We start from the raw sequence: 23,562 nt of genomic DNA on the forward strand, positions 1-23,562 counted from the left end.
CTTTTATTTATTTTCCGTTGCACTCTCCCTCTGCCATGGTGCTCCTGTTTCTAGATAGACATAACCATAGACAGTAAAAGAAAGGACATAACTGATTAATTTGGTTCGGGAGAAGAGATAAAAGCCCGCCCACACTGACATTTGATTGGTTGATTTGCCGAAACAGGCCAATCAGGATGCTCTCTGTCTTACATGAGCTTCGCACCTCACACACACGCACATGTCTCTCGCTCGCTCCCTCTCCCTCCCTGCCGTGCGCGCGCTACACGGTTCTCTTCTTTGCGCGCTCTTGCTCGCTCGCTCTAGATTCCGGGAGATTTTTAACTAATTTGCGGGCATCAGGGAGCAACCACAAAAAATAACTAAAATAACATCTGTTAATGTAGACCAGAAAAATCACATTTAGTCTGTTTAATAGCCTAACATAAACTTTCTGATATAATTACTCACTGAAGTAAAAATGATGATACGCTTAGGGGTGCAATGGATGATACGACCACGAGGGGGCGCTCAGTAAATATCAATTTAACATTCATTGCACGAATTGAATTGATCCTTATAGCCTACTCAGTGGGTTCAAAGTGAGCATCTGTGTGGAACTGAATAATAATTCACCTCAGTGTTATTGCGTTCATTTATTCAGTATGATGATCTATATTACCCCAAACTGCGGTGAGCCCAGACCGCATGGGGATGCCCGTTACTGAGGATTTTTCACTGACTCAAATGGGGGATTACCTCATTTCCATAACATCAGGAGAGGACGAGGGCGTGATAGACACTCGTGATAAGTAACGCTGTGCCTCACTTTGACATCACGGTCTGCGCTCCTCACTGGGCGATGGGAGAGTGGGTGTGTTTAACGGGGGACTTCATTCATAAATACAAAAAGATTTAAAAGCCAAATTACAGAGAAGATCGGGGAATCGTTTGCGAGGGTTTTGTCTCATGGACCACGTGAATTATAGTTAGGTGAGTTTTGTCGGCTTGCCATTCACGCTGCTGCTATTGTTTCCGTCACGAGCGTCTCAGTGTCTTATTAGAATGACATCGTGCTTTATTATCGGAAATGATGGTAGTCTAAAAAGCGGAGAGCATCTGTTTGGAAAACAGACATGGGTTATCTTTTGTTGTAAGCGGCTATCGATTAGAAATAGGCTAATAGTCTGCCCTGAACATAACTGGTTTGGGAATGAGATTTAAATTAATTTATATGGGTTCGTATTGTCTGTCTGTTGATACTTACATCGCTACTATGGCAAGCGGTTTAAACATTTATTCATTTAGACTAACTAGTATCTTTTTTTATAATACCAATGTCAAATTTTATAATTACTTGTGAGTAGGCTAATACTGAGTAATCAGTCATTAGTAACTATTCATTTAATCGTAATGGTAATCTCAATACCTAGTATCTATTCCAGCTTTACTAGTACTCATTTATAGTATTTATGAGACTACTATTTATCGCAGTTGTTACTAGATAATCTAGCTTAATCTCGCAAGTTGCAATGCATGCTATATTAAATTACCAGGCAGAATAGCTACTTTATAGTTATAATTTAAATATTGCCAGTACAATTAAAATGTTAATTTAAAACAGTAATACTAGTGTCTAAAAAAGATTGGCTACTAGTATCTATTCAGTTAATAGCCTACTAGGAAAACTGGAAAACTGTAACTTTTTAAACAGTTACCAGTGTTATTTTAGTACCACTGAGATAAAATTATAGCTTTTATTAATATTTTGTAATAGTTTATATTTTTATATTTTCTGCTTTCGGGTTAATTAATTTAAAGTTCTTGTCATTGTGTTTTTGTAATTTTTATCATTTTCATTTTTTATGTCTATATAGTATTTTAAATTAATTTATATTTCAGTTTTAGTAATTTTTGTTCATAAAAATGAAAAAGAAAATGTAGCCTTGGCAACTAGCTAAAAATAAAATTAATGTAAGGATTTTTCTATTATTTATTTTATTTAATTTAGAATGTATTTTAAGATACAAAGTTTTTTGTATGCTTTTAGTTGTAGTTAACTATAATAACCCCGTAGTTACAAGTAATTAAAATAAATACTGATCTCGAATTAATATTTAGTAAAAATTGAATAAATACCAGCAACAATTTGATTACTTGTCTGATTAAATTATATATTTGAACAAAATAATTTGTACATTTTTCCAGCTGAAATAAAATTGAATTTGTTACCAGTAGCAATGGAGTATTTTCTAATCATTGTTAAGATAGCTAATACAACTTAATGGATAATCAGTAGTGATGATGAAAAAGATAACTGTTGGTATTATATTACTTACTAGTGATTAAACATGAATTAAACATGAAGATACCAGTTAGTTATAGAAATTAATGTTGAAATGTAAATAATGTATAAATTGTTTTTTTTTTTTTTACAAATAATCTATAAGAAATGCTTATGGAGAGATTTTTGAATGCGATACACCTCCGCAGAGTCTGGCAGGCATGACAAGAGCATATGTTGCATAACGTTCACGGTAGTTCGTTGATTGTGTTAGAGACTGTAAAATATGTTTCTTCAGGTAACCTAAAATGTAGTAACAGGAACTAACTAGTATTATTTAAGTCAAAGCACAACCTAATCAACCTGACCACTTAAACTACACAAACAAATGTTGTTTTTAACATGCATTTTGTACATTTTCACTTTTTTGCAGTGTATCAATTTATTCGCAAACAGAATTGGTGCAAACCAAATAAATCACAAATGAATTGAAAGTGACAAAATAATTAAAAAGGAAATCTGGCAACGCCATTAAATCTGAAGGAACAGTCCGGAACATTTCAAATGGGTCTCTGTTGATTTGTTTAATATCTATGTCTAATAACACAGTACATTAGACATCTCTGTGAACACTACAGCAGCATTATGCATCCGAGACACAAAAAAACAAACTTAAATGATCTCAGGAACGCTAAAGACCCTGAGATGGAGAAAGAGAGAGAGAAGCTATGAAAACAGGTAGGTGGGCAGAAGCTGGATGAGTATGCAGCAGGAGCCTAAAGCTTTGCAGTCCGAGCCTTCAAACACTCTGCTATCTCTGCATCTAATGCACACAAACACACGCTGCCTTCAGATAATGGGAGAAAAGGCAGCGTCGCAGCATTAAAGAAACAAGGACTGCTTGGGAGGTGAGTGCAGGAGTGAGAGAGCGGGGGTTTTTTGCGGTTTATGCAGAAAGCTGTGGCGTTGATGGTTTTAAGGGGAGCATATGCTGCCGGGCCTCAGCCACTGGATAAAAGAGGAAATGAAAAGGGATTTCTGGGGGGACATTTTGTCAAAGGATTGCATAAGTGTGTGTATGTATGTAAGAGTTGCAATCAAACATATCTGGGAACTATATTTTGGCTTAAAAGCTGAGTATTTCACAAGCATTCAAAGGAAACTTCAGGGATGCATTTGTTTTATTTTCCTTGTGAAGGAGAATTCAAATCCTTCTTTAGTGCCATAACCGGCTTCAAAGCAGCTGCCTGACTTCCTGTAATGTCTTCCTCAGGGGGGACACTCTCTCTGGCTTGGACCATGAGCAATGAGTCTGCCATATGGACAAACCAGAACAGAACTTACCCCACCGTAAGTACTTGTGCTTCTCCTTCCTGTGCTGGTTACTTTCATTACGCCCATTCCCTCTCTTTGCAGCGCTATCTCCAGACATGCGAATTGAAAATATCCTGTTCTGTGTCCCTCGTAATTGGATCCACCGCAATATCCAAGCAAATTAGACCTTGCAAGAGAACTTTGAGTCAGACCGAATCCATCGAGCCGTCAGACGATGTGATAGAGCATCACAACCCAGAGTTACTGTCAGGAACTTCAATTACTGGCATAAGCAGCATCATTAGATTAGATTAGAATAGAGACATTAATTAAGGAATAGTGACTAATTCCAGGATGTTCTGGGATTTTGGACCTTATAAATATACAGTTTACCCCAAAAATTATTATTTGCTCACTTTCATGATGTTCTAAACCTGAATTACAGACTGGGTTCAAAAAAGGAGAAATTTTGAAGAATGTCCTAGCTGCTCTTTTACATAGCTTCAAACAAATAGAAAAAGCACCATAAATTTATCATAAATATGGTCAATATGATTCATGCTCTATATTTTGTGTCTTCTGAACCCATATTGTAGCTTTGTGTGAGGGACAAGAAGAATTAGTGATGTCTAGTTTGTAAATGAAGCATTGCTTTGAGCAAGAGTCAGTTGACTAAATTGTTCTTAAAAAGAACGAAAGTCGTACAGGTTTGGAACAACTTGAGGGTCAGTAAATGATCAAAGAATTAATGATGCACCAAATAATTTTTTAGAGAAATTAAAATTGCAAAAAAAAAAAAAATCTAAATGTCATTTAGCCGAAAACCTGAACTGAAAATAACATCTTTTGATATTTCAGCCTAAACAAATTTTACATTCTACTCAATATTTTGGACCGATTTTCTTTTTTTTTTTCACAGACATTTAGTGCATCATTAGGCAGAATTATAATATTTGGGCGAACCATTTCTTTAAAGAAGGGACATCATTTGGTTATTAAACAAATTCTTGATGTCCTCAATGATGGTAAAGTCACGTTTACTCCAGATCATGTGAAATATGAAAATGACTGGATTTCACCACAAAATGAAAAAAAAAAATCTCATACACATTCACCTGCGTTATGTTTATTTTGAATAAACTTTTTTTTTTTTGTTGACCCAAAATAGTCAGATTGATTCAGTCATTTTAAATTATGTTTTTGACTTGAATAAAACCAGTTAATTTAGATATTACACATTTTTAGATTTCCTAACAAAATATTTAGACAGGATTTGTATGGATTTCTTGTTTTTTTTTTTTAGATTAAAATGTTCTTGATGTTGCATTACAGGTTCTTGAGATAAGTATCTTAGTTCTGGGTTCCTTAAAGCACCAAAACAACAATGATTTTCTTAAGAACTACAGAATAAAAAGTTCAGAATGTAATCTTTTAAAAGTGTTAAAAATATATATTGTTTTATCCATTTTTATGAAAACAAGTTAGCCTGACTACTTGTTGAGACATGCTACTGTCCGTGAAAGAGGTCCCAGTTTGCCCTTCCTTCGCCTAAGCCCTTGCCAAGCTAGGTTAATGGCAGACTCTGTGATACATAGCTTTCAAGTTTAATGAAGATAAATCAGTCTTCCAAACTCTTTCATTAACGAAGTAATAGACCTGATCTGAATAAACTCTTTCTAGATCTTCACCTGAACAATGGCTGGTAATTAGGATGTTCTGCTCCACCAGTTGAAACACTAGATAATGTAAGAGTAATTGTAAGGTGCTTCATCTATGGCCCAAAGACTCATACAAGCCTTGTTCTTATGCTCTTAGTTAGCATACTTACCATTGAAAATCTCTTTTTTTTGGACATGAATGAAGATGACAGTTAAGCAGGTGGCAGTGCGAGAGATGTTGTTTGCCTTTGTGCTTTGATGTCTTTGAGGAAAGAACCTTCTGTCTCTTCCATTCTTGTCTCTTAAAGTCTCCGCCTCTAGATCTTTCTAAACTCATCTTTGGCATGGTGAACACTGTACTTAACATCTCAACTCAGACACAAAAGCCCACACATTTGAAGGTCCTCTTCTCCAGAAACTGGGCTTTATGTAATATAACCATAGGGACCAATCTTGAACAAAGGGGTTTTTATGCAAAAAATATCTGCGGTTAATGTCCATGTCTGTAAAATGGTAACAGTTAAGGTTTTTTGGGGGGGTTTAAGACCTGAAAAAGTTGGACAATGGAATTGGGGAAACCTATATAATGCGAAAATTGAAGTCATGCGGTTTTACTCAGAGAAGGAATTTCCATTGTGACTGGTTTGTTTCTTTCTCTGGTGTTTATCCAGGACGTCCCGCTGTCATCAGGGACACAGAATGGCTATGTCCTCCTGCTGGTCCTATTGTCCATCTTTGTCGGGGGGACGCTGGTCCTGCTCTCTGTCCTTCTGATTGTCTGTCGCCGTTGTTGTGAAGGGGACAGATGCCATGCATGGTAAAACCAATCCCTCGCAACATAAACATTCACAGGCCCCTGAACATACTTAGTTCTGGATGAACATTTCTGTCAACCAATCAGTAATTTTATTTACTTATACAGAATATTATTTTAGGGATTTTATTAATACATCATCCTAGAATTTCCCACTTTGTTCTATGTCCCTAAAAAAAGTCAAGTGGTGCAACCTAAATATATTTAAAATAATATATTACCTTCATATGCATAATACTCTTAAGTCAGTAGTAGTCACAGTAGTAATAGTCAATAATTTTACTACTAGTATTTACTTAAATCTATTATAGTATTTATTAATATTTTTAATTATATATCACACACACACACACACACACACACACACGTCTTCATCTTTTCAGAGCAGTTCCTCAGGAGTATTTTTATGGATACATACAAACATACATTTATAGCATATTGTATCAGTGATTGATATTATATTATTATTGCACTGCGTGACAGATGGTTGCACCAACTGATAAGACTGCATGAGGTTAAGGTTAGGATGCTTTCACACAAGATGTGTTTTTACATTCAGAAGAGTTTTTATCATTAAACACATCATAAATCCAATTCAAATGATTGTACAATTACAAAAAAACAAATAGCACAGATAAAATGAAGAAATGCATACTGTGAATATTGAGAATATACATTATGATTGTCGCTTGCAGCATGATGTTTGCATGTTGGTTTGCATGTTGACAGATGATGCATATGATTACGTTTGACACTAAATTCTACATCAAATAAAACTGTATCACAGAGGTTCAACTGGAATAAACTGTTCGTCTGGTGAAGCCAAGGACGCTCGGCCCCGAAAATGTTTTCTGTGCACATTCGTCACAGCCTGGCTGTATTTCTCAGTGGCTGCTGAGAGGTGTAGAGTCTGCCTGCTCTCCAGGCAGCCTGGAGGAGTGCAGGCTCACACAAATGACGAGTATAATGAGATCTCATAGCAGCCATCAGCAACGATAAATCACTCCTGGTGCGGGAGAGAGTGCACTCTAGCCAACACCCACTAACACACACACACACACACACACACTCGCAGTGTGCCACCGTTCACTGTGGTTAGAGGACTGGAAACTCATTTCCAGTTTCTCATTACCCACAGTGCCTTATGGCGAATGAAACTGTATATTGTCGTAATAAAGCCAGTGTTATTATTGTGCCTATCATACAGCGTTTATTTAAATGTCATCGCAGGTGAATGTGAATGAGATTTTTTTCACAATTATTCACAGCTGGGACATTTTTAAAATCTGGTGACTTTCTCACTTGCATAATGTTTAAAGACCCCATAAAATCATGTTTTGGCAGGACATCTCGATTGGTTTTGATTACATCGCAGCCAGGAACTGTGATTTACTACACTTGGTGGAGAAACTATTTTCACTCAGAAATGTGCTATAGTAAATTTCACATGTAATTACAAGGAAACCACAAGTAACATAATTAAACATTAAATTTTGAAATAGGTTTCAGGTGTTGTTGGGGGGGGGCATACTGATTCTAAACTGCATTTGATTGGACAGAAATCTGTGTAGTGCAGGATGACATCATAAAAAGTGTGGAACAATAGAATTGACTATAGAATGTTGCCTTTTATATTAGGTTTCTTTATTTTTTTCCATTTATGTGTGAAGTCCAGGAACACGTTTGTCATCATATTTTGAGAATGACCCAGTTCTGCATGTTATGAATGAGATGAACATGAATTTGAATTTGACTGGTTACGTGTTTGCATTGAAGGTTCATTGTTTGCCTCAGGGCTAGCGATGACACCGAGAAAAGTAATACCACCTATATTGAGGAGGCCCAGCCAGTGCACGGTAAGAACTTCCCCAAAAATTTTACATACCAACCTCCCAGTTACACTTAGTTATGAAAAGATGTAATTTGCATGTGTATTTACATATGGCTTCAGGTTAAGTGTCAAGGTCAAGTTTAAGTGACAGTCTCACATACATCAGCTGAGAGCATCATGCGAAAAACAAACCCGTCCTCTGGTCTAATCTGTCTCTCCCCGCACAGAGATTACGATTCGCATTGATGAGTCAGATTGCCTGTCGGCAGCCAGCTCCCACGACATGGAGACAGAGCGTTTCCTCTCCACGGGCACAACTGGCCGCCGGGTCTCCTTCAACGAAGCAGCGCTCTTCGATCACAGCAAGAAAACACAGGAGAAGGGTCGAAGGTCAGCCGCCCACTCACTCGTACCACCCACTCTAGACACAGAGCGCTCCTATTCACAGCGCTCACTGCAGCTTTCATTACTCATTTATCTGTGCGTTTTACATTTACATCTGGACTTGTCAGATGCATGAGCTGTTGATGAATAACAGGGGCATTAACTTGTTTGTCAACATCAAAGTTTTGCGTAAAATTGCATGTAAGGGAAAGTTTATATTTTGTAAAAAAAAACAAAAAAAACAAAAACAAACCTTGATTATCTGATTATCCTAAGCACCTTTACAAGTTCATGTAATTTGATGAATGAATATTTGAAAGTACTTTTTAAATTTTTTTAATTTGTAAGGTCATAAAAATAAATGCATAATAATAATAAAGAATTATTAATAAAATTGTTAAAAAATATATAATACATTATTTATATATATATATATATATATATATATATATATATATACACACACACACACACACACTTATTTTTGAGATATACTACATCAAAAAGTATTTAAATGATAAGCATTTAATGATTTAATGAAAATCTTATTCTTTAATTTGTAATTTTTCAGTTGATATTTTAGGAATAATATATAATTTTTATAAAATAAAAACAATATAATAGATATAAAATTAAATATGTGTATATATTTATATAAATAATGTATATATAAATTTACAAAAAAAGTTAAAGAACTAAATGCATTACATATTTAACTTGATATGTACTTCATCTAAAATTATATTAAAATACTTATACATAATTACCTAAAATGGATAATTATGAAATAATGAGAGAAATAATTTTTTCAAATATTAATTTGCCAAACTACAAACTTTTAATTAAAACTACTTTTAATTAAAACTACAAGAATATGATGATATAAAATGGATATATGTATATATATATATATATATATATATATATATATATATATATATATATATATATAGGAATATATATATTCTTTAAAAAAAGAATATATATAATTTTGTAACATTTGTGTGTTCTTTAATACTTATGCATACATTAAAAATAGAAATTTTTTATATAATTAGGGAAAAAAATTGTTTTAAATATTAATTTGTCAAATTACATAACTTTTTGATTACAACTAAAAGAATAAGATAACTAAAATGGTGATTTATGTATATATATCAAGTCATTATTAAAACATCAAATCATTATGCATAAATCTGTTTTTAAGCAGTATGCAGATAATACTGCTCTTCGACTATCTAAACGACACTTTCATCAAACACTCCCGTGATATATATGTGGTGTAAATCTCTAATGAAGTGATAAATCCAGCCAGCATAAGTAATATTTCCACCTCACCTCAGGTACACGCTTACGGAGGGCGACTTCCATCACTTGAAGAACGCACGGCTCACCCACCTCCACCTCCCTCCACCCGCCCTCCAGATACTCACCATCCACGAGTGTGAGTCATCAGAGAACAGTATTGCCATGACAACGCGCCCCGTCGCTAAATCCAGCCTCTCAATTTTTCAGGTGACAGCCACTTTGCTCTGCTAATCGGAGAATATGATGTCAGTCATAACAAGCGCAGAGATAGTATTTTTCTAGGTCAGTTAAAAGTGCTGAGGTCCTGATGGATTGTCAGTTTGTTAAGTGATGTGGTGTGTAAGGAGACATTTATGCAGTAGAGCAATTGATTTATCTAGATATTGGGGTCATTAATGTTTTAACATGTTAGCTTTTACTTGTACTTTACTTTAGCCATGTCATGCTGAAGTGACAAGTGATAAATCCTACTGTATCTCACAAATTGTACCTTTTTTTATCCTAAGCAGCTGTTATTGATGTGAGCCTTGACAAGAAATCAGTTGTGTTCAGAATACTGTTCTAAAAGTATATACTGTACAAATATACTGACTACTAAAAACATAGTATGTGAAACAGTATACGTCATTTATACTAGTAAGAGTTAGTCTTTTGAAAGAAATTAATACTTTTATCATCAAGAACACAATAAATTGTTCAAAAGTGACAGTAAAAATCTTTGTTACAAAAGATTTTTATTTAAAATAAATGTTCTTCTTTTGACCTTTTTAATCAGTTTCCAGAAAAATATTAATCAGCACAACTGTTTTTAACTGATAATAATAATAAAATATTATTATTTATTAAAATATTATTTAAAATTGTAATAATATTTCAGAATTTTTACTGGTTTTACTGTATTTTTAATCAAATAAATGCCTTGGTTAAGTAGCATAAGAGGCTTCTTTGCAAAAACATGAAAAATAGTACACCCCAAACGTTCATTTTTCAAAATTATTGATTAGAAATGAATCGAAAACTGTGTTTATAAATGTATCAACTTTTGCTAATATGATCAAATTTTAAGGAAAAAATGGTTAAAATAGTAGCTGGCTCTTTCATCATGCTGGAAAAAGATACAGAAATTATCCACATTATTGCAAACATTCTGCTATTGCGTCATTCAATAAGGTAGCCCCTCCCACAGTCAAATCTCATTGGTCCAAAATTCTGCTTGCATAGCTTTATCAACCTTATTTTTAATGTAAGAGAGCAACCTTTTTAAAATTGAATGTGCGAGACTTCTGGTAGCATTTTGTATACAATTTTTTTTTAATTTTTATTTATTGTAAAATTGTATTCTGGTTTAAAGGACAAGTAGTTTTATCATTTACTGTTCGAAATATAATTATTCTGCCAGTTGTTTAACTATAGCAACTAATAAATCGGAAGTCTCAGAAAATAGATGAATAAGGTGGGTAAGAAACTTCGGTCACACTTTATTAGGTCCAATTTTTCGCTTTTAGCAAACAATTAACTACAACTTTTGCCTCAATTAACTCCTAATTACTGCTTATTAATAGTTAGTAAGGTAGTTGTTAAGTTTAGGTATTGGGATGTAGAATTCCTAAGCAACAGTAAACTTTCGTCGCCACAACAGAAGGCCTGCCTCTCCATTCATTCAATTGGACAATGGAAAGAAAACACTAATGACGTCAGGCGCTTTTTTTTACAGCTAAAACGTGAGGTGCACGGGGCACATAAACAGTGCGCAAAACGCTCACTGCCAATAGAAGACAATTAAAAAAAGGCGCCTCTCACTGCAAAAAAACGCGATTTGTCTGATCGGGGCCTAATTGGTTAAATAGCAGAAGTTATTCCTCCACCACACACGTGTGACGATTAACAATGGCCCTATGTTGTCGAACTAATGTGGTTCAAACGACAGAGATGCGATCATAACCAGTCATAACTAGCTAGTTTGTTTCCACAACAATGCATCGTACTATGGTGGTTAATCAGTTATTGAGACTGAGTCTTTAATAAACATTAATATAATAATAAAATAATAACCGCCCATTGTGTTTGTCACGTGCACAGCCACCAATATTCTCACTGCCCCAGACTGCCCTGACCAGCCGTAGTCTCAGCCCCAGCTCTGCCCTTCCTGGCGACGCTCTCAATTCCACTGTGGACACAACGTTCTGTGAGAGCATCACAGCGGCCGGTCCTGAGCCGTCCAGCCCGTGTCTAGTGAGTCACACACACTCACCCACTGACACACAACAATCCACGCAAACGGACAACTCAAAGTTCATTTGAGTCACAAACACATGCTGAATGCATACAGCAGATCATCCGATTGTATTGCATTTATGTAATCTTGCGAACACAAACAGATGGAGGTCAGAGGAGGAGTCGGGAGGAGCACAGGCATCATGGGTAATGGTAGAGAGTGTGCGTCGGCCTCATCCGTGGCCCTGTCCTCCTCTGGCGGGGCCCCACAGGGCCCCATGCTCCAGTTCTTCACTAAGCTCCGCCGACACGCCAGCCTGGAGGGAGCGAGTCCCTACTTCAAGATCAAGAAGTGGAAGTTCGACAGCAGCCAGAGAGCTTCAAGTCTAGACATGAGAGGTCAGTGACACATCTAGGAGCTAGCAGCAGATTAAAGAAAGCATCCGGTGTGAATGTAGGGCGCTAGTTTCCAGATATTTTTGATATTTGGATATTTTTATCAGTGCTTATCTATAATTAGTTTTAGAGTATTTTGTTTTGTTTTTAAAGCAGTGCATTTTATTTAGAAGTTGTAAAATATTTAATTATTTTTAATAAAACATATCATTAAAAATGAATTTAATATTTAAATATTGTACTTAAACATACAATACCATAAAAAATGTGGGTTATTTTTGGGCTTTTGGGGCATTTATTTGATCAAAAGTACAGCAAAAACAGTAATATGGTGAACTATTATTACAGTTTAAAATCAGTGTTTCTATTTTAATATATTTTAAAGCGTAATTTATTCCTGTGATGGTAAAGCTGAATTTTCAGCATCATTACTCCAGTCTTGAGTGTCACATTATCCTTCAGAAATAATTCTAATATGCTGATTTTATCAAGAAACTTTTCTTATTATTATCAATCCTGAAAACAGTTTTTACTGTTTAATATTTTTTGTGTAAACCATGATTTTCTTTATTTATTTTTTGGATGAATAGAAATTTCAAAAGAACAGCATTTATTTGAAAACTTTTGTAACATTAAAAATGTCTGTACTGTCATTTTTGATCAATTGAATGCACCCTTGCTGAATAAAAGAATTTATTAAAAGAAAATCTTATTGACCTCAAACATTTGAATGGGAGTGTATATTAAAGAAGTTTTTGCAGAGTCTAGTGGTTGGCATTTGTTCTTCAAATGTACTAAACAATGTTGTGAATTTGGTGCCAAAAAGTTTGAATTTTCTTCTCTTAATTTTATCAATTATACTAATGCATTGACATGACAAAAATCCTCTGATAGCACAAGTGGGATATTATTCTACCTCATGTTTTAAATATGAGAAAAGTGAATGGTGTAGCTGATGGGACTGACTGAATTAATTAATAAACATCAATGAATAGATTAATAAGAATGCTGCTGTTTGATTTTATAAGTATTACTGTAAATATCTCTGGATTTATCCTCTCAGGTCTGACAGCATGAAAGGAAGTGAGATAGTGGAAAGTACAGACAGTGTTATGAACTTGTGAAGACCTTAATAGAGTTTTAGTGCCTTCATGTAGCGTGGAGCAGAGAAATGGTTTGGCTTTTGTGTGTGTGTGCATGTGTGTGTGTGTGTAGCAGACTATAGAATATTCTCTCAGCCAAGACGAAGCTGCTGTATCTGAGAGCCAAGACTCACTCTCAAGCAGATGGCTGGTTGACGCAGGGCTCCTCCATTCCAAACTTTTTTTTTTTTTTTTTTTTTTTATGAGAGACAGCGAAAAATGAGCGTCCCAAATGCTCCGTGTTTTTTATTCTATGAAACAGTACGGTCATGATAAAAGCTATGCTCTCCATATAATAAATTTCCAGTGTTAGATGCCCAGGGTAACAAATAAGATACATGTTATATTGTTAATATGTTAATTATGTTTTCTGAATGCATTAAACCTAATGCACTACATTTAGTAAGCAAAAGAGGAGAGGTTGGAATCCATTATTCGGGAATTGGAAGATGAGTTAATGAACTGTAAATGTTTTTCATGCTCCATATGTTATGTTGGTCTTATATGTACTGGATTTGTGTATAAGTGTACATTTGGAAATCCATTTTGACCAGAACACTTCTGTAAAACAAGGTTTTTAATCTTTCTTGATAAAGAAAATAAATTAAGGTTAAATAACAATAATAATAAATTTAGAGGCAAATTATATAATATATTTATTTTTATAATTTATGGATTATTTTACAATTATCTTTATATTACTTTTATTTTATATTTTAAAATAAAATAATTATTTAAATTAATGAGAACCCCAGTTATATACCAAAATGGAGCCAGACGAAATGTGAGTTTGCTAAAAGTAATTTGTCTATCAGTTATTTCAGCCACCAAAACGCTATTATATAAACACTATTTCTGTAAAATGAACTGTTATGAATAATTATGTTCGAAATAATTATTTTATAATTTAGCCCTATAAAACCAATAGTTTTTGATCAAACAAACAAATAAATATGTGGAAAAATTATTATCTTCAACCCTCATTCTGAACCTCTCCCAGAAACAGGCTGTTTTATGGGCGGTTCCTTTAAGGATTCTCAGTAATCAGCCAATGTCATGACTGACTAATGTCATTGCATCGTAAACAGTATCAATGCCCCCTCGCTATTGCATGTTATGACAACATAATCAACATAAAATTGTCACTTCCAGACCAAGCAACTAGAAATCATTTACTTACATGCTGTTGCTTACACACTGCAGCTGCAGTCAGATCTAATACCGCTTCATTTTTCAACAAATGTTTCTATGTGAACTCTCCATGACACTGTGCCTCGTTTACAAAACAAAATGCTCCAAAGTCCGAACGACGTGTTTAAACCAAACGCATCAAAGCAAATGTTCTTTCTCTTAATTTGTCCTGACGACAGTCTCAAGTGTGTGGACTATGTCAGAAAGTGAACGCGCATCTGTATCGAAGACTCTAGAGTACTTAAAAGGGACTTTGACTGTATCCAGAGTAGACAAGATAGCGGCAGTGATTGTAATTTCTATTTGCTTTTGACGCGACACAACACTCGCATTCAGCATGATCAAGTGTCAAACTGTTAGCATCTGAATGCCAGTGGGTGGGACCTATGTTGATGTGTTGCTCAGCAGGCGGTGTTTAGGCAAACGACTGTGTCTAGCTGACGTCACCATGTCCCATATAGGATTTAAAACAAGCCGTTTTTTGAGAGTTAATAGATGAATGCTTTTTATTGATGATAAGGAGATTTTAAGTTATGAAACTTGCAGGATGTATTAACCATACAAAGACCTCTTCTGTATCAAAAGATCAAGGGAAATTTGGTTTCTCATGTCATGAACCCTTTAAGGTGGAAAAGGAAAGTAGTTTGAGAGACAGAGTAGGTTAGAGATTATAAAAAGTTGTTACCATAATTGGCTTATACCACACAAGAAACTATGCTTCTAACTACAGGTCTAGAGTTGTAGTACCAACTACAAAACTTTGTGATGCAATTTGCAAATATCTACTGGAAATATGGTTTTGAGAATTCATTGAATTATGTGGAATTTGCGACTACAGTTGGCAAATACATTTTTTTTTTTTTGACGTTGTTGTTGGACCAATTATTTGTTGACAATTAAACCTGAGATGTGTCAATTTTATTTCATGATAACATTTAAAATTGCTTTGTGAGTCTATTGATGATGCCACAAAATTCACGTTGTCCCCACAGGTTCCCCCAAGCGGAGGCAGTTCCAGCGGCAGCGTGCAGCCAGCGAGAGCATGGACCAGGAGGAGCATGACAGCCATCACATCGACCTCATCCAGTACATCGCTCGCACCAAGGATGTCACCTACTGCCCCACCCGGCCTAGTCCACGTCTTCTCTCCCCCCCTTCCACACCCCCACCCTCCCTCGGCAGGTATCTTTAATTGCCTCGCCCATGCATTCGCTATAGCAACCATCTGCCTCACCACGCCTCATACAGCAGACCTCATTCCATGCTGGACTGATCTCAGCGCGCTGATTGCATTGCCTTATCGTGGCATCATCAGCTTACAGTGCATAAAGCTTTGCTTTAGATTTGGAAGTTGTTTCCTTGAATTTGGGTAAATACCACAGGTGTACCTTTTGGTATTTTTAGCCATCAGTTTGCATTTGTTTTGCAAAATGGGCCAAGAAGGACAGTTTAAATGTTTTTGAACATTAGTATATTTGTTTATATTTGCTTACCTATCACAACTGACTTTCCTGTCTCTGTGGCTGTGTACTGGTCTCAAATTAACCATCACAGAGTGAGTCATAACCATCTGTGCACTAATGGAGGCATCTGTTTTAACATCTCAGAATCTGGACTCCAAGCTTTAATGGAAGGGAAAATAAACAAACATAATATATTTGACTTACACTACCTTTCAGACGTTTGGGGTCACTTTTATTCAGCGAAGATGCATTAAAGTGGTCCAAGTGTAGGGTGGCCATATGCGCCGTTCACACAGGACACGTCCTGGCCAGGATTTCAATATTACCTAGAACATCCAAAGCAGTTTGACCAATAACATGCAGGTATTGTACATAATCGACCAATGATGGGGCTGCGCGTGAGAAGGTGAGATCTACAGGGAACGACAAAAGTGATGCAAAAATGCGCACATGTTTGTTCGTTCGTTTGACTTGAAGCGTCGCTCCACACCAATCAAAAAAGACACCAAAGTACAGTAGATGCGAGAGCGATTCGAAAGCATGAGGAGCCGTCTGCTCTGCTCTCTATAGCTCTCATGAATGTCACACAACAATCGACCTGCACAGTGCAAACAGCCTAAACCTGGATATTTTAGGCAATATTAAAATCCTGGCCGGGACGTGTCCCGTATAAATGGCATATATGGCCACCCTATCCAAGTGACATTAAATACATTTGTAATATACAAAAGATTTCTATTTCAAATAAATGCTGAAGAATCCTGAAAAAAAAAAATATGAGTAATGGCTACTGAAAATTCAGCTTTGCCAGCACAGGAAAAGAAATACATTTAAAATGTATTCAAATGGAAAACCAGTTATTTTAAATTGTTATAATATTTCAGAATATTACTGTTTTTTTTCTGTATTTTTGAACAAATTAATGAGAGACTTTAAAATCTTACTAAACCCAAACTGTTGACCAGTAATGTAGACCTACACTGATATAAAACATGATGTTGTGCTGTTATGGCATTTTTTAATTAAATAATATAATAGGGAGGGTCTACAGTGGTTAGCTACTCAACTAGTTTAGACTAGTCAGTTAGTTAGGTTGACTAGTTTACCTTAGTTTTCAGTATTGTACAACTAATATTGTAGTAGTGCTAGTTAAATTGTCATTTTAAAAATTGCTTTGTGTTTTTTACTGTTTTTGAAGCATTGCAATTTTAGGTTTTTACTTTTATAAAACTGTTATCTAAAAAATTGTAAAAGTTTATTTAAAAATTAAAACTGTCTGAATCTGGGATCAAAGATAAACTAAAAATAAAATGTATTAAAATAAAATAAAATTTATTTGACAAACCCACACTGACATAAAACAGATGTTGTGCTACACTGCGGCATTTTCTAAAGAAATACTGACTTTATTTAAGAAAACGAGCTTGACTGATTTCATATGTGCTGTTCTTCAGGTTAGAGGTGGAGGTGATGGTGGAGCCCAGCTGCAGCAGAGCGATGGGTCCCGGGGTGATAGGCCTCACCTCTGAGACCCCGGAAGAGAGTCTTGGAATGGGCTACCATCAGGAGAGCTTAGAACCTCAGACCTTGTACCGTGATATCTGGACTCTTCGAGCCTCCCTCGAGCGGTATGTCTCGTCTGACCAGAGCAGCAACAATGACAAAGACTCCGTCCGTAGTGATGCAGACAGCGTATGCTCTTTAGGGGTTAAGACCGAGATGGGAGGGCTGCCTAGGTACCCCTCGCAGGATATTGGGGATGAGATGGAGGGGGATGCGGACTTGCCTCTAGATGAGAGATCGGAGAAAGGTCGCAAACAGGATAGTGTCGATTCTGAAAGGGGAAGTGACGGGGAGCCAGGAAACCGCAAGTTGCTCCAAATGGACAGCGGTTACGCCTCGATAGAAGCACCTTCGCGTGCTCCCGAGGAGTTGCGACTGTTTGGTAGCAGCAGTAGCAGTAAGGACGGCTCCGCCGTGGAGCGCAGGCACTTCTTCAGTTCTGGTCGCAAAGGGACCGTGTGTGAGAGCTTCGACACGGACATCTTCGACGAAGAACTCGAAGAGGAACCTGCGGGTGCCAGCGGCGGTGTGGATGGAGTGGAAAAGGACAAGAACACCATGCTGTGGTCCCCCTATGGCCAGATGTTCACTCAAGGCGACATTCAACCTCAACCCCCCCTCCTTTCCCGGCGTGACTACAGCATTGATGAGAAAACCGAGGCACTTTTCCACGAGTTCTTGCGGCATGACCCACAGTTCGATCAGCAGGAGTCTCCGCTGCGCTCCAAGCATCGTTCCCGCGTGCACCTGCGTAAGCAGTGGCAGCGCTCCAAACAGTATAGCGACCCCGGCCAGCGCTTCCAATCCTCTTTTGACCGGTACCGCACTCCGCTTCGACGTGGCGAAACTGTCAACTACCCTCTAGAGACTAGCTACCACAGCACGCTCCCACGTATCATTAGTGCACCTGACGAAGAGAGCAGCGAAGGTGCAACCAGTACACCCGAGACACCCAAGGCAGATCAGGATACCGCTACTGATGTGGATCCTGACAAGATAAGAATATCTTCCAGCACCGAAAGCAGCGGAACCATCAATGAGAAGGAAGCCCTCGAGGCATCGCAGCCCCCTCCAATGACTGACATTTCTGGAGAGCAGTCGGTGGGCTGGGAGAACTCTAGGCAAACATTGCCACCGCCTGAACCTCCTGATGAACGTACACCCAAATTTACAAGCTATGGCCCACAGACAATCACAGAAGAGCTGAGCGACAAGTTAGCGGCAACCCTCGAAGAGCGGCTGTACTCAGATCTCCGCAGGACCAGGGAACCGCCCGAGTGTAGTGCAGTGACTGTGACCTACACATCACCCGATCACAGTCCAGTGTAGCATGTGGCTCCCTTCATCTCCTCATGCAAGAACACGGCAATGACAGGTCCAAAGTTTTGATCGATATTGGCTCCGATCTGGAACAGGTTTGCTTTGGTCATTTAAATGGCGTTGAAATCATTCTCATTATGTCCTAGACCAGTGGTGTAGAGAAGTTTCTTCCATGCTCAGTGTTAAATAAATGGCAATTAAGGCTCATACCTCATGTTGCTCAATGCACCAAGTCTTAAATGAAATGTCAAAGTCTGTTATTATAGCTCTCCATTTAGCTACTTGTTGACTTCAAAAGCCAATATTTCCTCTGCACTAGGTAATCCACTGTGAAATTGGGTGCTATTAGATTAAAGATTGATTATATTTGTAATTGCATGAATTATATTGCAATGCTGCCTATCCGGATGTCTGTTCATGACCCAAATCAATATTATTTTCTTTCACTTGTTTTTAAATGTACAAGCTAGACCTCCATTCGGTTATTATGTTTTGTTTCTGAAGTTGTAGAATACTCAGTGCTACTTATTATTAGCATCTGGGAATTTGTTGTGTGGTTGAACCTGCTTTAAGATTTTAGGAAAAAAAAATGCTATAAATTATAAATCATAATTGGAATAAACTGTGGAAATTTCCTTGTATGGGTAGACATGTCTAATTATGTCACATAACCCGTATTTCAAAAACAACAGCATATCTAAAACACCATGGCATTGGGCCAGTTCCTAAGCAAACATAAGTCTTTTCCCTTTTTAACTTCAGTGTTTATAATTTTGGTTAAATAAGATGGTATTAGTTGCACTACATCACTAGCCGTGTTAGCTTGTTCCCCACCAACACGTTTGCAATCCATTGTTAACTGTCCTTTTCATTTAATAGTGTTATTTTACCATTGAAGCACTGAGTGGCTAAAACTGCCTCTTTGTGAGATACTGTAATTTTATGACCATTGAATTATTATTATTATTGTGCTTTTCATCTTATTTCTGTATCGTTGATCATATCTGCGAGAATTAGAAAAAGACAGAACGATTTTTGAGTATACAGTGCCAAACTGTTGTCAGGTAATACCAAGATAAAACATTAAAACACAACAGTTGGCAAAACGGGGAAAGAAAAGACAATCCTGCAAAATAATGATCACAGCTATGGCTCTCTAAGGGTTTGAATCAGGCCTGAGAAATTTTTATGAATTTCATTATGAGAAGGGCATGCCTTTTCTTGCATGTATTTCACGAAATGAGCGCTGTGTGTTCGTTAACATTACTTTCATGTGAAAATTACCAAGACAAGAATCCCTAGAGGTGGATGACTGCACATGCTGCCTTTGGACAGAAGCGTTATCTAAAATCATTTAAAGCAAATCACACTGCCCAGCAAAAGCAACTGTTGAATCTCGGTACAAATGCCACCATTCACATTGATCTGAAATATACCAATAAAATGGGATTCTAGTATTCCCGCCTGTCAGCTCACAGTATGGGCTGCGTTCTGTATTGATCATTATGGGTTTGATCTTCTTGGAAGCATGCAAACAAAAGGTTGTCCTTGGTGGGTTCTCAATTGTGATGTGTTGGAAAGTCTATCTTTGTGAAATCTGAGCAAAAAAACCATTGGTGATAGAGGCTCTTAATGTAATGAAGAAAAACCTTGGGTAGCATCCACAGGCCTCGTCTATGAAGTCTCACATTGTTTTTCACATTGGCGTTTTAGGGTGATTGTTTGAGCTGTCGAGTAGTTCTCTGAAAGCTACATATACTATTTAGGGTGCATCTGAAGTGCCCTGTCCAGAATTAAAAGGCTTTCATTATCTAGGTGAACAATGACTGATGTGCATGGAGTAATTAACAATGCCAGAGAAAAGAGAGCTTCAGACTAGCTGAAATTGTTGATTGATTGTTTCTGGCTAAATTAAATGTACTGACCATCTCACATGATTAATATGGTGCCTTCCTCTGTGTTTAACATTTAATGGGATAGTTCACCCCCAAAAAAGTACATACAGTGAAAGTCTGTGGGGTCCGAACATTGTCGTTTGGACCCCATTTACTTTCACTGCATGAGCAAAAACAATAGAAAAATTATTCAAAATATCTTCTTTTGTGTTCAACACATGAAAGGAAGTCATACATGTTGGGAATGACGTGAGGGTGCATAAATGATGCCAGAATTTCCATTTTTGGATGAACCGTAACATTAAGTAAACAATTGTTATTGCCAGATCTCAGTAGAGCACTTATTTCTTATATCCTAGTTTGTATATAATTGAATAGGCCAAATTACCATACAGAGATTATTAAAAAACAGAAAATAAACAAAAATAATGCCTAAATAGAAATCTAAAACTTGGTACTTGCATTGCCTTGTCAAATACATGTACACCTGTGTTAGCGATTACAAATCCGATCCTTGGTTTTGATTAACTGTAATCCAGAACATGTCAGGGACAGCAAAATCTTTACAAAGGAAGCTAGAATTGTATATAAGCACAATGAGGTCCCAGTGCAGGCACTAGAATAGTCTATGTCTTGGATTTGACATAAACCTAGTTGGGACCTTTTACAGTATGTGCACAATCAAATAGCCTGTCGGTTGATGGATTACTGTGTATAGATTTGCATGTGATGACAAATTATTGTTTAGCAGATCCAAAATGAAGCATCAAATGACAGATATTTTTCGTGTGACTGAGAATGAAAAGAAGTAGGCTTGGTACTAAAATATTGTAAAGTATTTTAAGGAGTCTGTTATTTTAGAAGTTCTGCTTTGCTGACTTGATGAGATTTTTTGCCATATTTCCATGGACAAAAAGGATTATTTCTATTGCTGACTATATTTCGATGAAAGAGAAAATATATTTATGTGCAAATTTCCATGTAGAAAAGAAAAAAATCTGTAAAAATCTGCTTAATTAATTACTATTAAAAAAAACAACAACTAAAAAGAGAAAGCAAGGCAAGTTTTCTGAACGTTTGTTTTGTTTACCTGGATCTCTTTGTTCTAGATCTACTGAGCCTTGAGGGACCAACCAATCTAAACATTTATTTTCATGTTATGTTTTTCCAACTAGTCAATAAAGAATGATGCATTATGACTTTACCTGAGTCCTTTTCGTTTTTTCATCCCAAGATCAAGAGATTGTCGGCTTGCTCCGGCAAACCGTTATTAGCACCTGTCTATGTTCCACCCTGCCATTCTCCATCTTAGGTGTTGAAATATCCCTTTGGGAACATCAAATATTCATATCAGCCAAGCTAATAAATTAAAGATGGCTGTACAGTCATTATGATTCTAAATCAATAGCAACTCCAGGTAACCAGGGAGAATGGGAAAGGGCCTTTACACTTGTGTTAGCAGCTATCAATCATCTGCGTGGCAACACAAACAAAGACCACTGACACATTTTTATTCATGTCCCTGTGCTGTACTGAATGTTCCTCATCTGAATTGAAGATGACCAACTCTATGGATGGTCACAGGCTTCTGAGATTCATTTCTCCACTGGGGACCATATGTTTGATCACAATTCAATTTGACATCAAAACTTATGCATACACAGAATAATTGATAACTGTGGCGAGAGAAGATATTTGCCAAACAAAAAATATTCCTAATCAGATTGCTAAATTTTCTAGTCAGAAATTGGACATGAAGCCCTCTCAAGTTTATTTAGGTATATAAATAACTATTTAGCCTAATGCAGTTTGTATGCATTTCCCATCACAAAAAAAAAAGCATTTATATAAACTAAGTTTGGCAATCGTCAGAAAAGTGAAGTGACATACAGCCAAGTATGGTGACCCATACTCAGAATTTGTGCTCTGCATTTAACACATCCAAAGTGCACACACACAGCAGTGAACACACACACACCTGGAGCAGTGGGCAGCCATTTATGCTCCGGCGGCCGGGGAGCAGTTGGGGGTTCGGTGCCTTGCTCAAGGGCACCTCAGTCGTGGCATTGCCGGCCCGAGACTCGAACCCACAACCTTAGGGTTAGGAGTCAAACTCTCTAACCATTAGGCCATCACTTCCCCTATCTAGACAGCGGAGTGAATGTATACAATGGAGTGGGAATGTTTATATAGTTGTCAATTAATTGGACACTAGGTTTTATTCACAATCCATTGGATTTTGACTAAATATCTTCGATGCATTTTGGCTTTAATAATATTTCCCCAAGACATAGGTAAGAACAAACCTGCCGCACTGAATGAATTTTGTTCTTTAAGGGCAAAGCACTTGAAAACGACAGTCGTTATCGACCCTTTGCCAAGCCATGCCGCTCTCACGCCACACATCATGTTCTCACGCAGTGAAAAATACATTGCGGAGCAAAGTGGAAACTGACAACACGCCGACAGACAAGATAGAGCAGGTTACTACTGGTATGAAACATTACAGCTTTCAAATTTTTTAATTTTTTTTTAAGAAATTTAAACAATAAATACAGTTTTGTGGCTCTTTAACGTGTCGTGACAGATCACTGTAGCACCTCAGTTTAAGTGGCATGTGAACTGATCATCCCTTCCTCTTTACTAGTTATAGCACAAAATAAACATGAATGAACATCAGAAGGTATTTTATTTCAACTGTGGAAAGACATCAATACACACCATATCTCAAGTTTAATTCCACGGAAGGTAATCTACTGTCCTGTCTGATTTGTTTGTCAGGCAAAATGGCGGATTTGGCATTATG

The 23,562-nt window shown here is 36.9% G+C and overlaps 1 protein-coding gene across 3 annotated transcripts; it reads left to right on the forward strand.

Moving 5' to 3' along the window:
• Window positions 1-644: 644 nt before the first annotated feature.
• On the forward strand, window positions 645-21,960 carry LOC109091629 (voltage-dependent calcium channel beta subunit-associated regulatory protein-like). 3 transcript variants are annotated; one of them, XM_042748921.1, is made up of 10 exons: window positions 645-972; window positions 3,537-3,613; window positions 5,907-6,052; window positions 7,844-7,905; window positions 8,108-8,270; window positions 9,608-9,779; window positions 11,652-11,804; window positions 11,951-12,185; window positions 15,508-15,697; window positions 17,433-21,960. In XM_042748921.1, the coding sequence occupies exons 2-10, from the start codon at window positions 3,563-3,565 to the stop codon at window positions 18,868-18,870; spliced, it is 2,610 nt and encodes an 869-aa protein (XP_042604855.1). In that variant the 5' UTR covers window positions 645-972; window positions 3,537-3,562; the 3' UTR covers window positions 18,871-21,960. The 3 variants fall into 3 exon arrangements, with proteins under 3 accessions (XP_042604855.1, XP_018960960.2, XP_042604853.1); XM_019105415.2 differs by having other exon boundaries at window positions 651-972; window positions 7,826-7,905; XM_042748919.1 differs by lacking the exon at window positions 645-972 and adding an exon at window positions 2,421-3,171 and having other exon boundaries at window positions 7,826-7,905.
• The last annotated feature ends 1,602 nt before the right edge of the window (window positions 21,961-23,562 follow it).

This window comes from Cyprinus carpio, chromosome B22 (assembly GCF_018340385.1).
Source record: "Cyprinus carpio isolate SPL01 chromosome B22, ASM1834038v1, whole genome shotgun sequence".
Taxonomy (NCBI): Eukaryota; Metazoa; Chordata; class Actinopteri; order Cypriniformes; family Cyprinidae; genus Cyprinus; species Cyprinus carpio.

Coding starts and splice junctions, on each gene's coding strand:
- LOC109091629 (XM_019105415.2), top strand. CDS start 3,563: ATGAGCAATGAGTCTGCCATATGGACAAACCAGAACAGAACTTACCCC. Junction 7,906..8,107: donor GGAGGCCCAGCCAGTGCACG/GTAAGAACTTCC, acceptor CTCCCCGCACAG/AGATTACGATTCGCATTGAT. Junction 8,271..9,607: donor ACACAGGAGAAGGGTCGAAG/GTCAGCCGCCCA, acceptor ACCTCACCTCAG/GTACACGCTTACGGAGGGCG.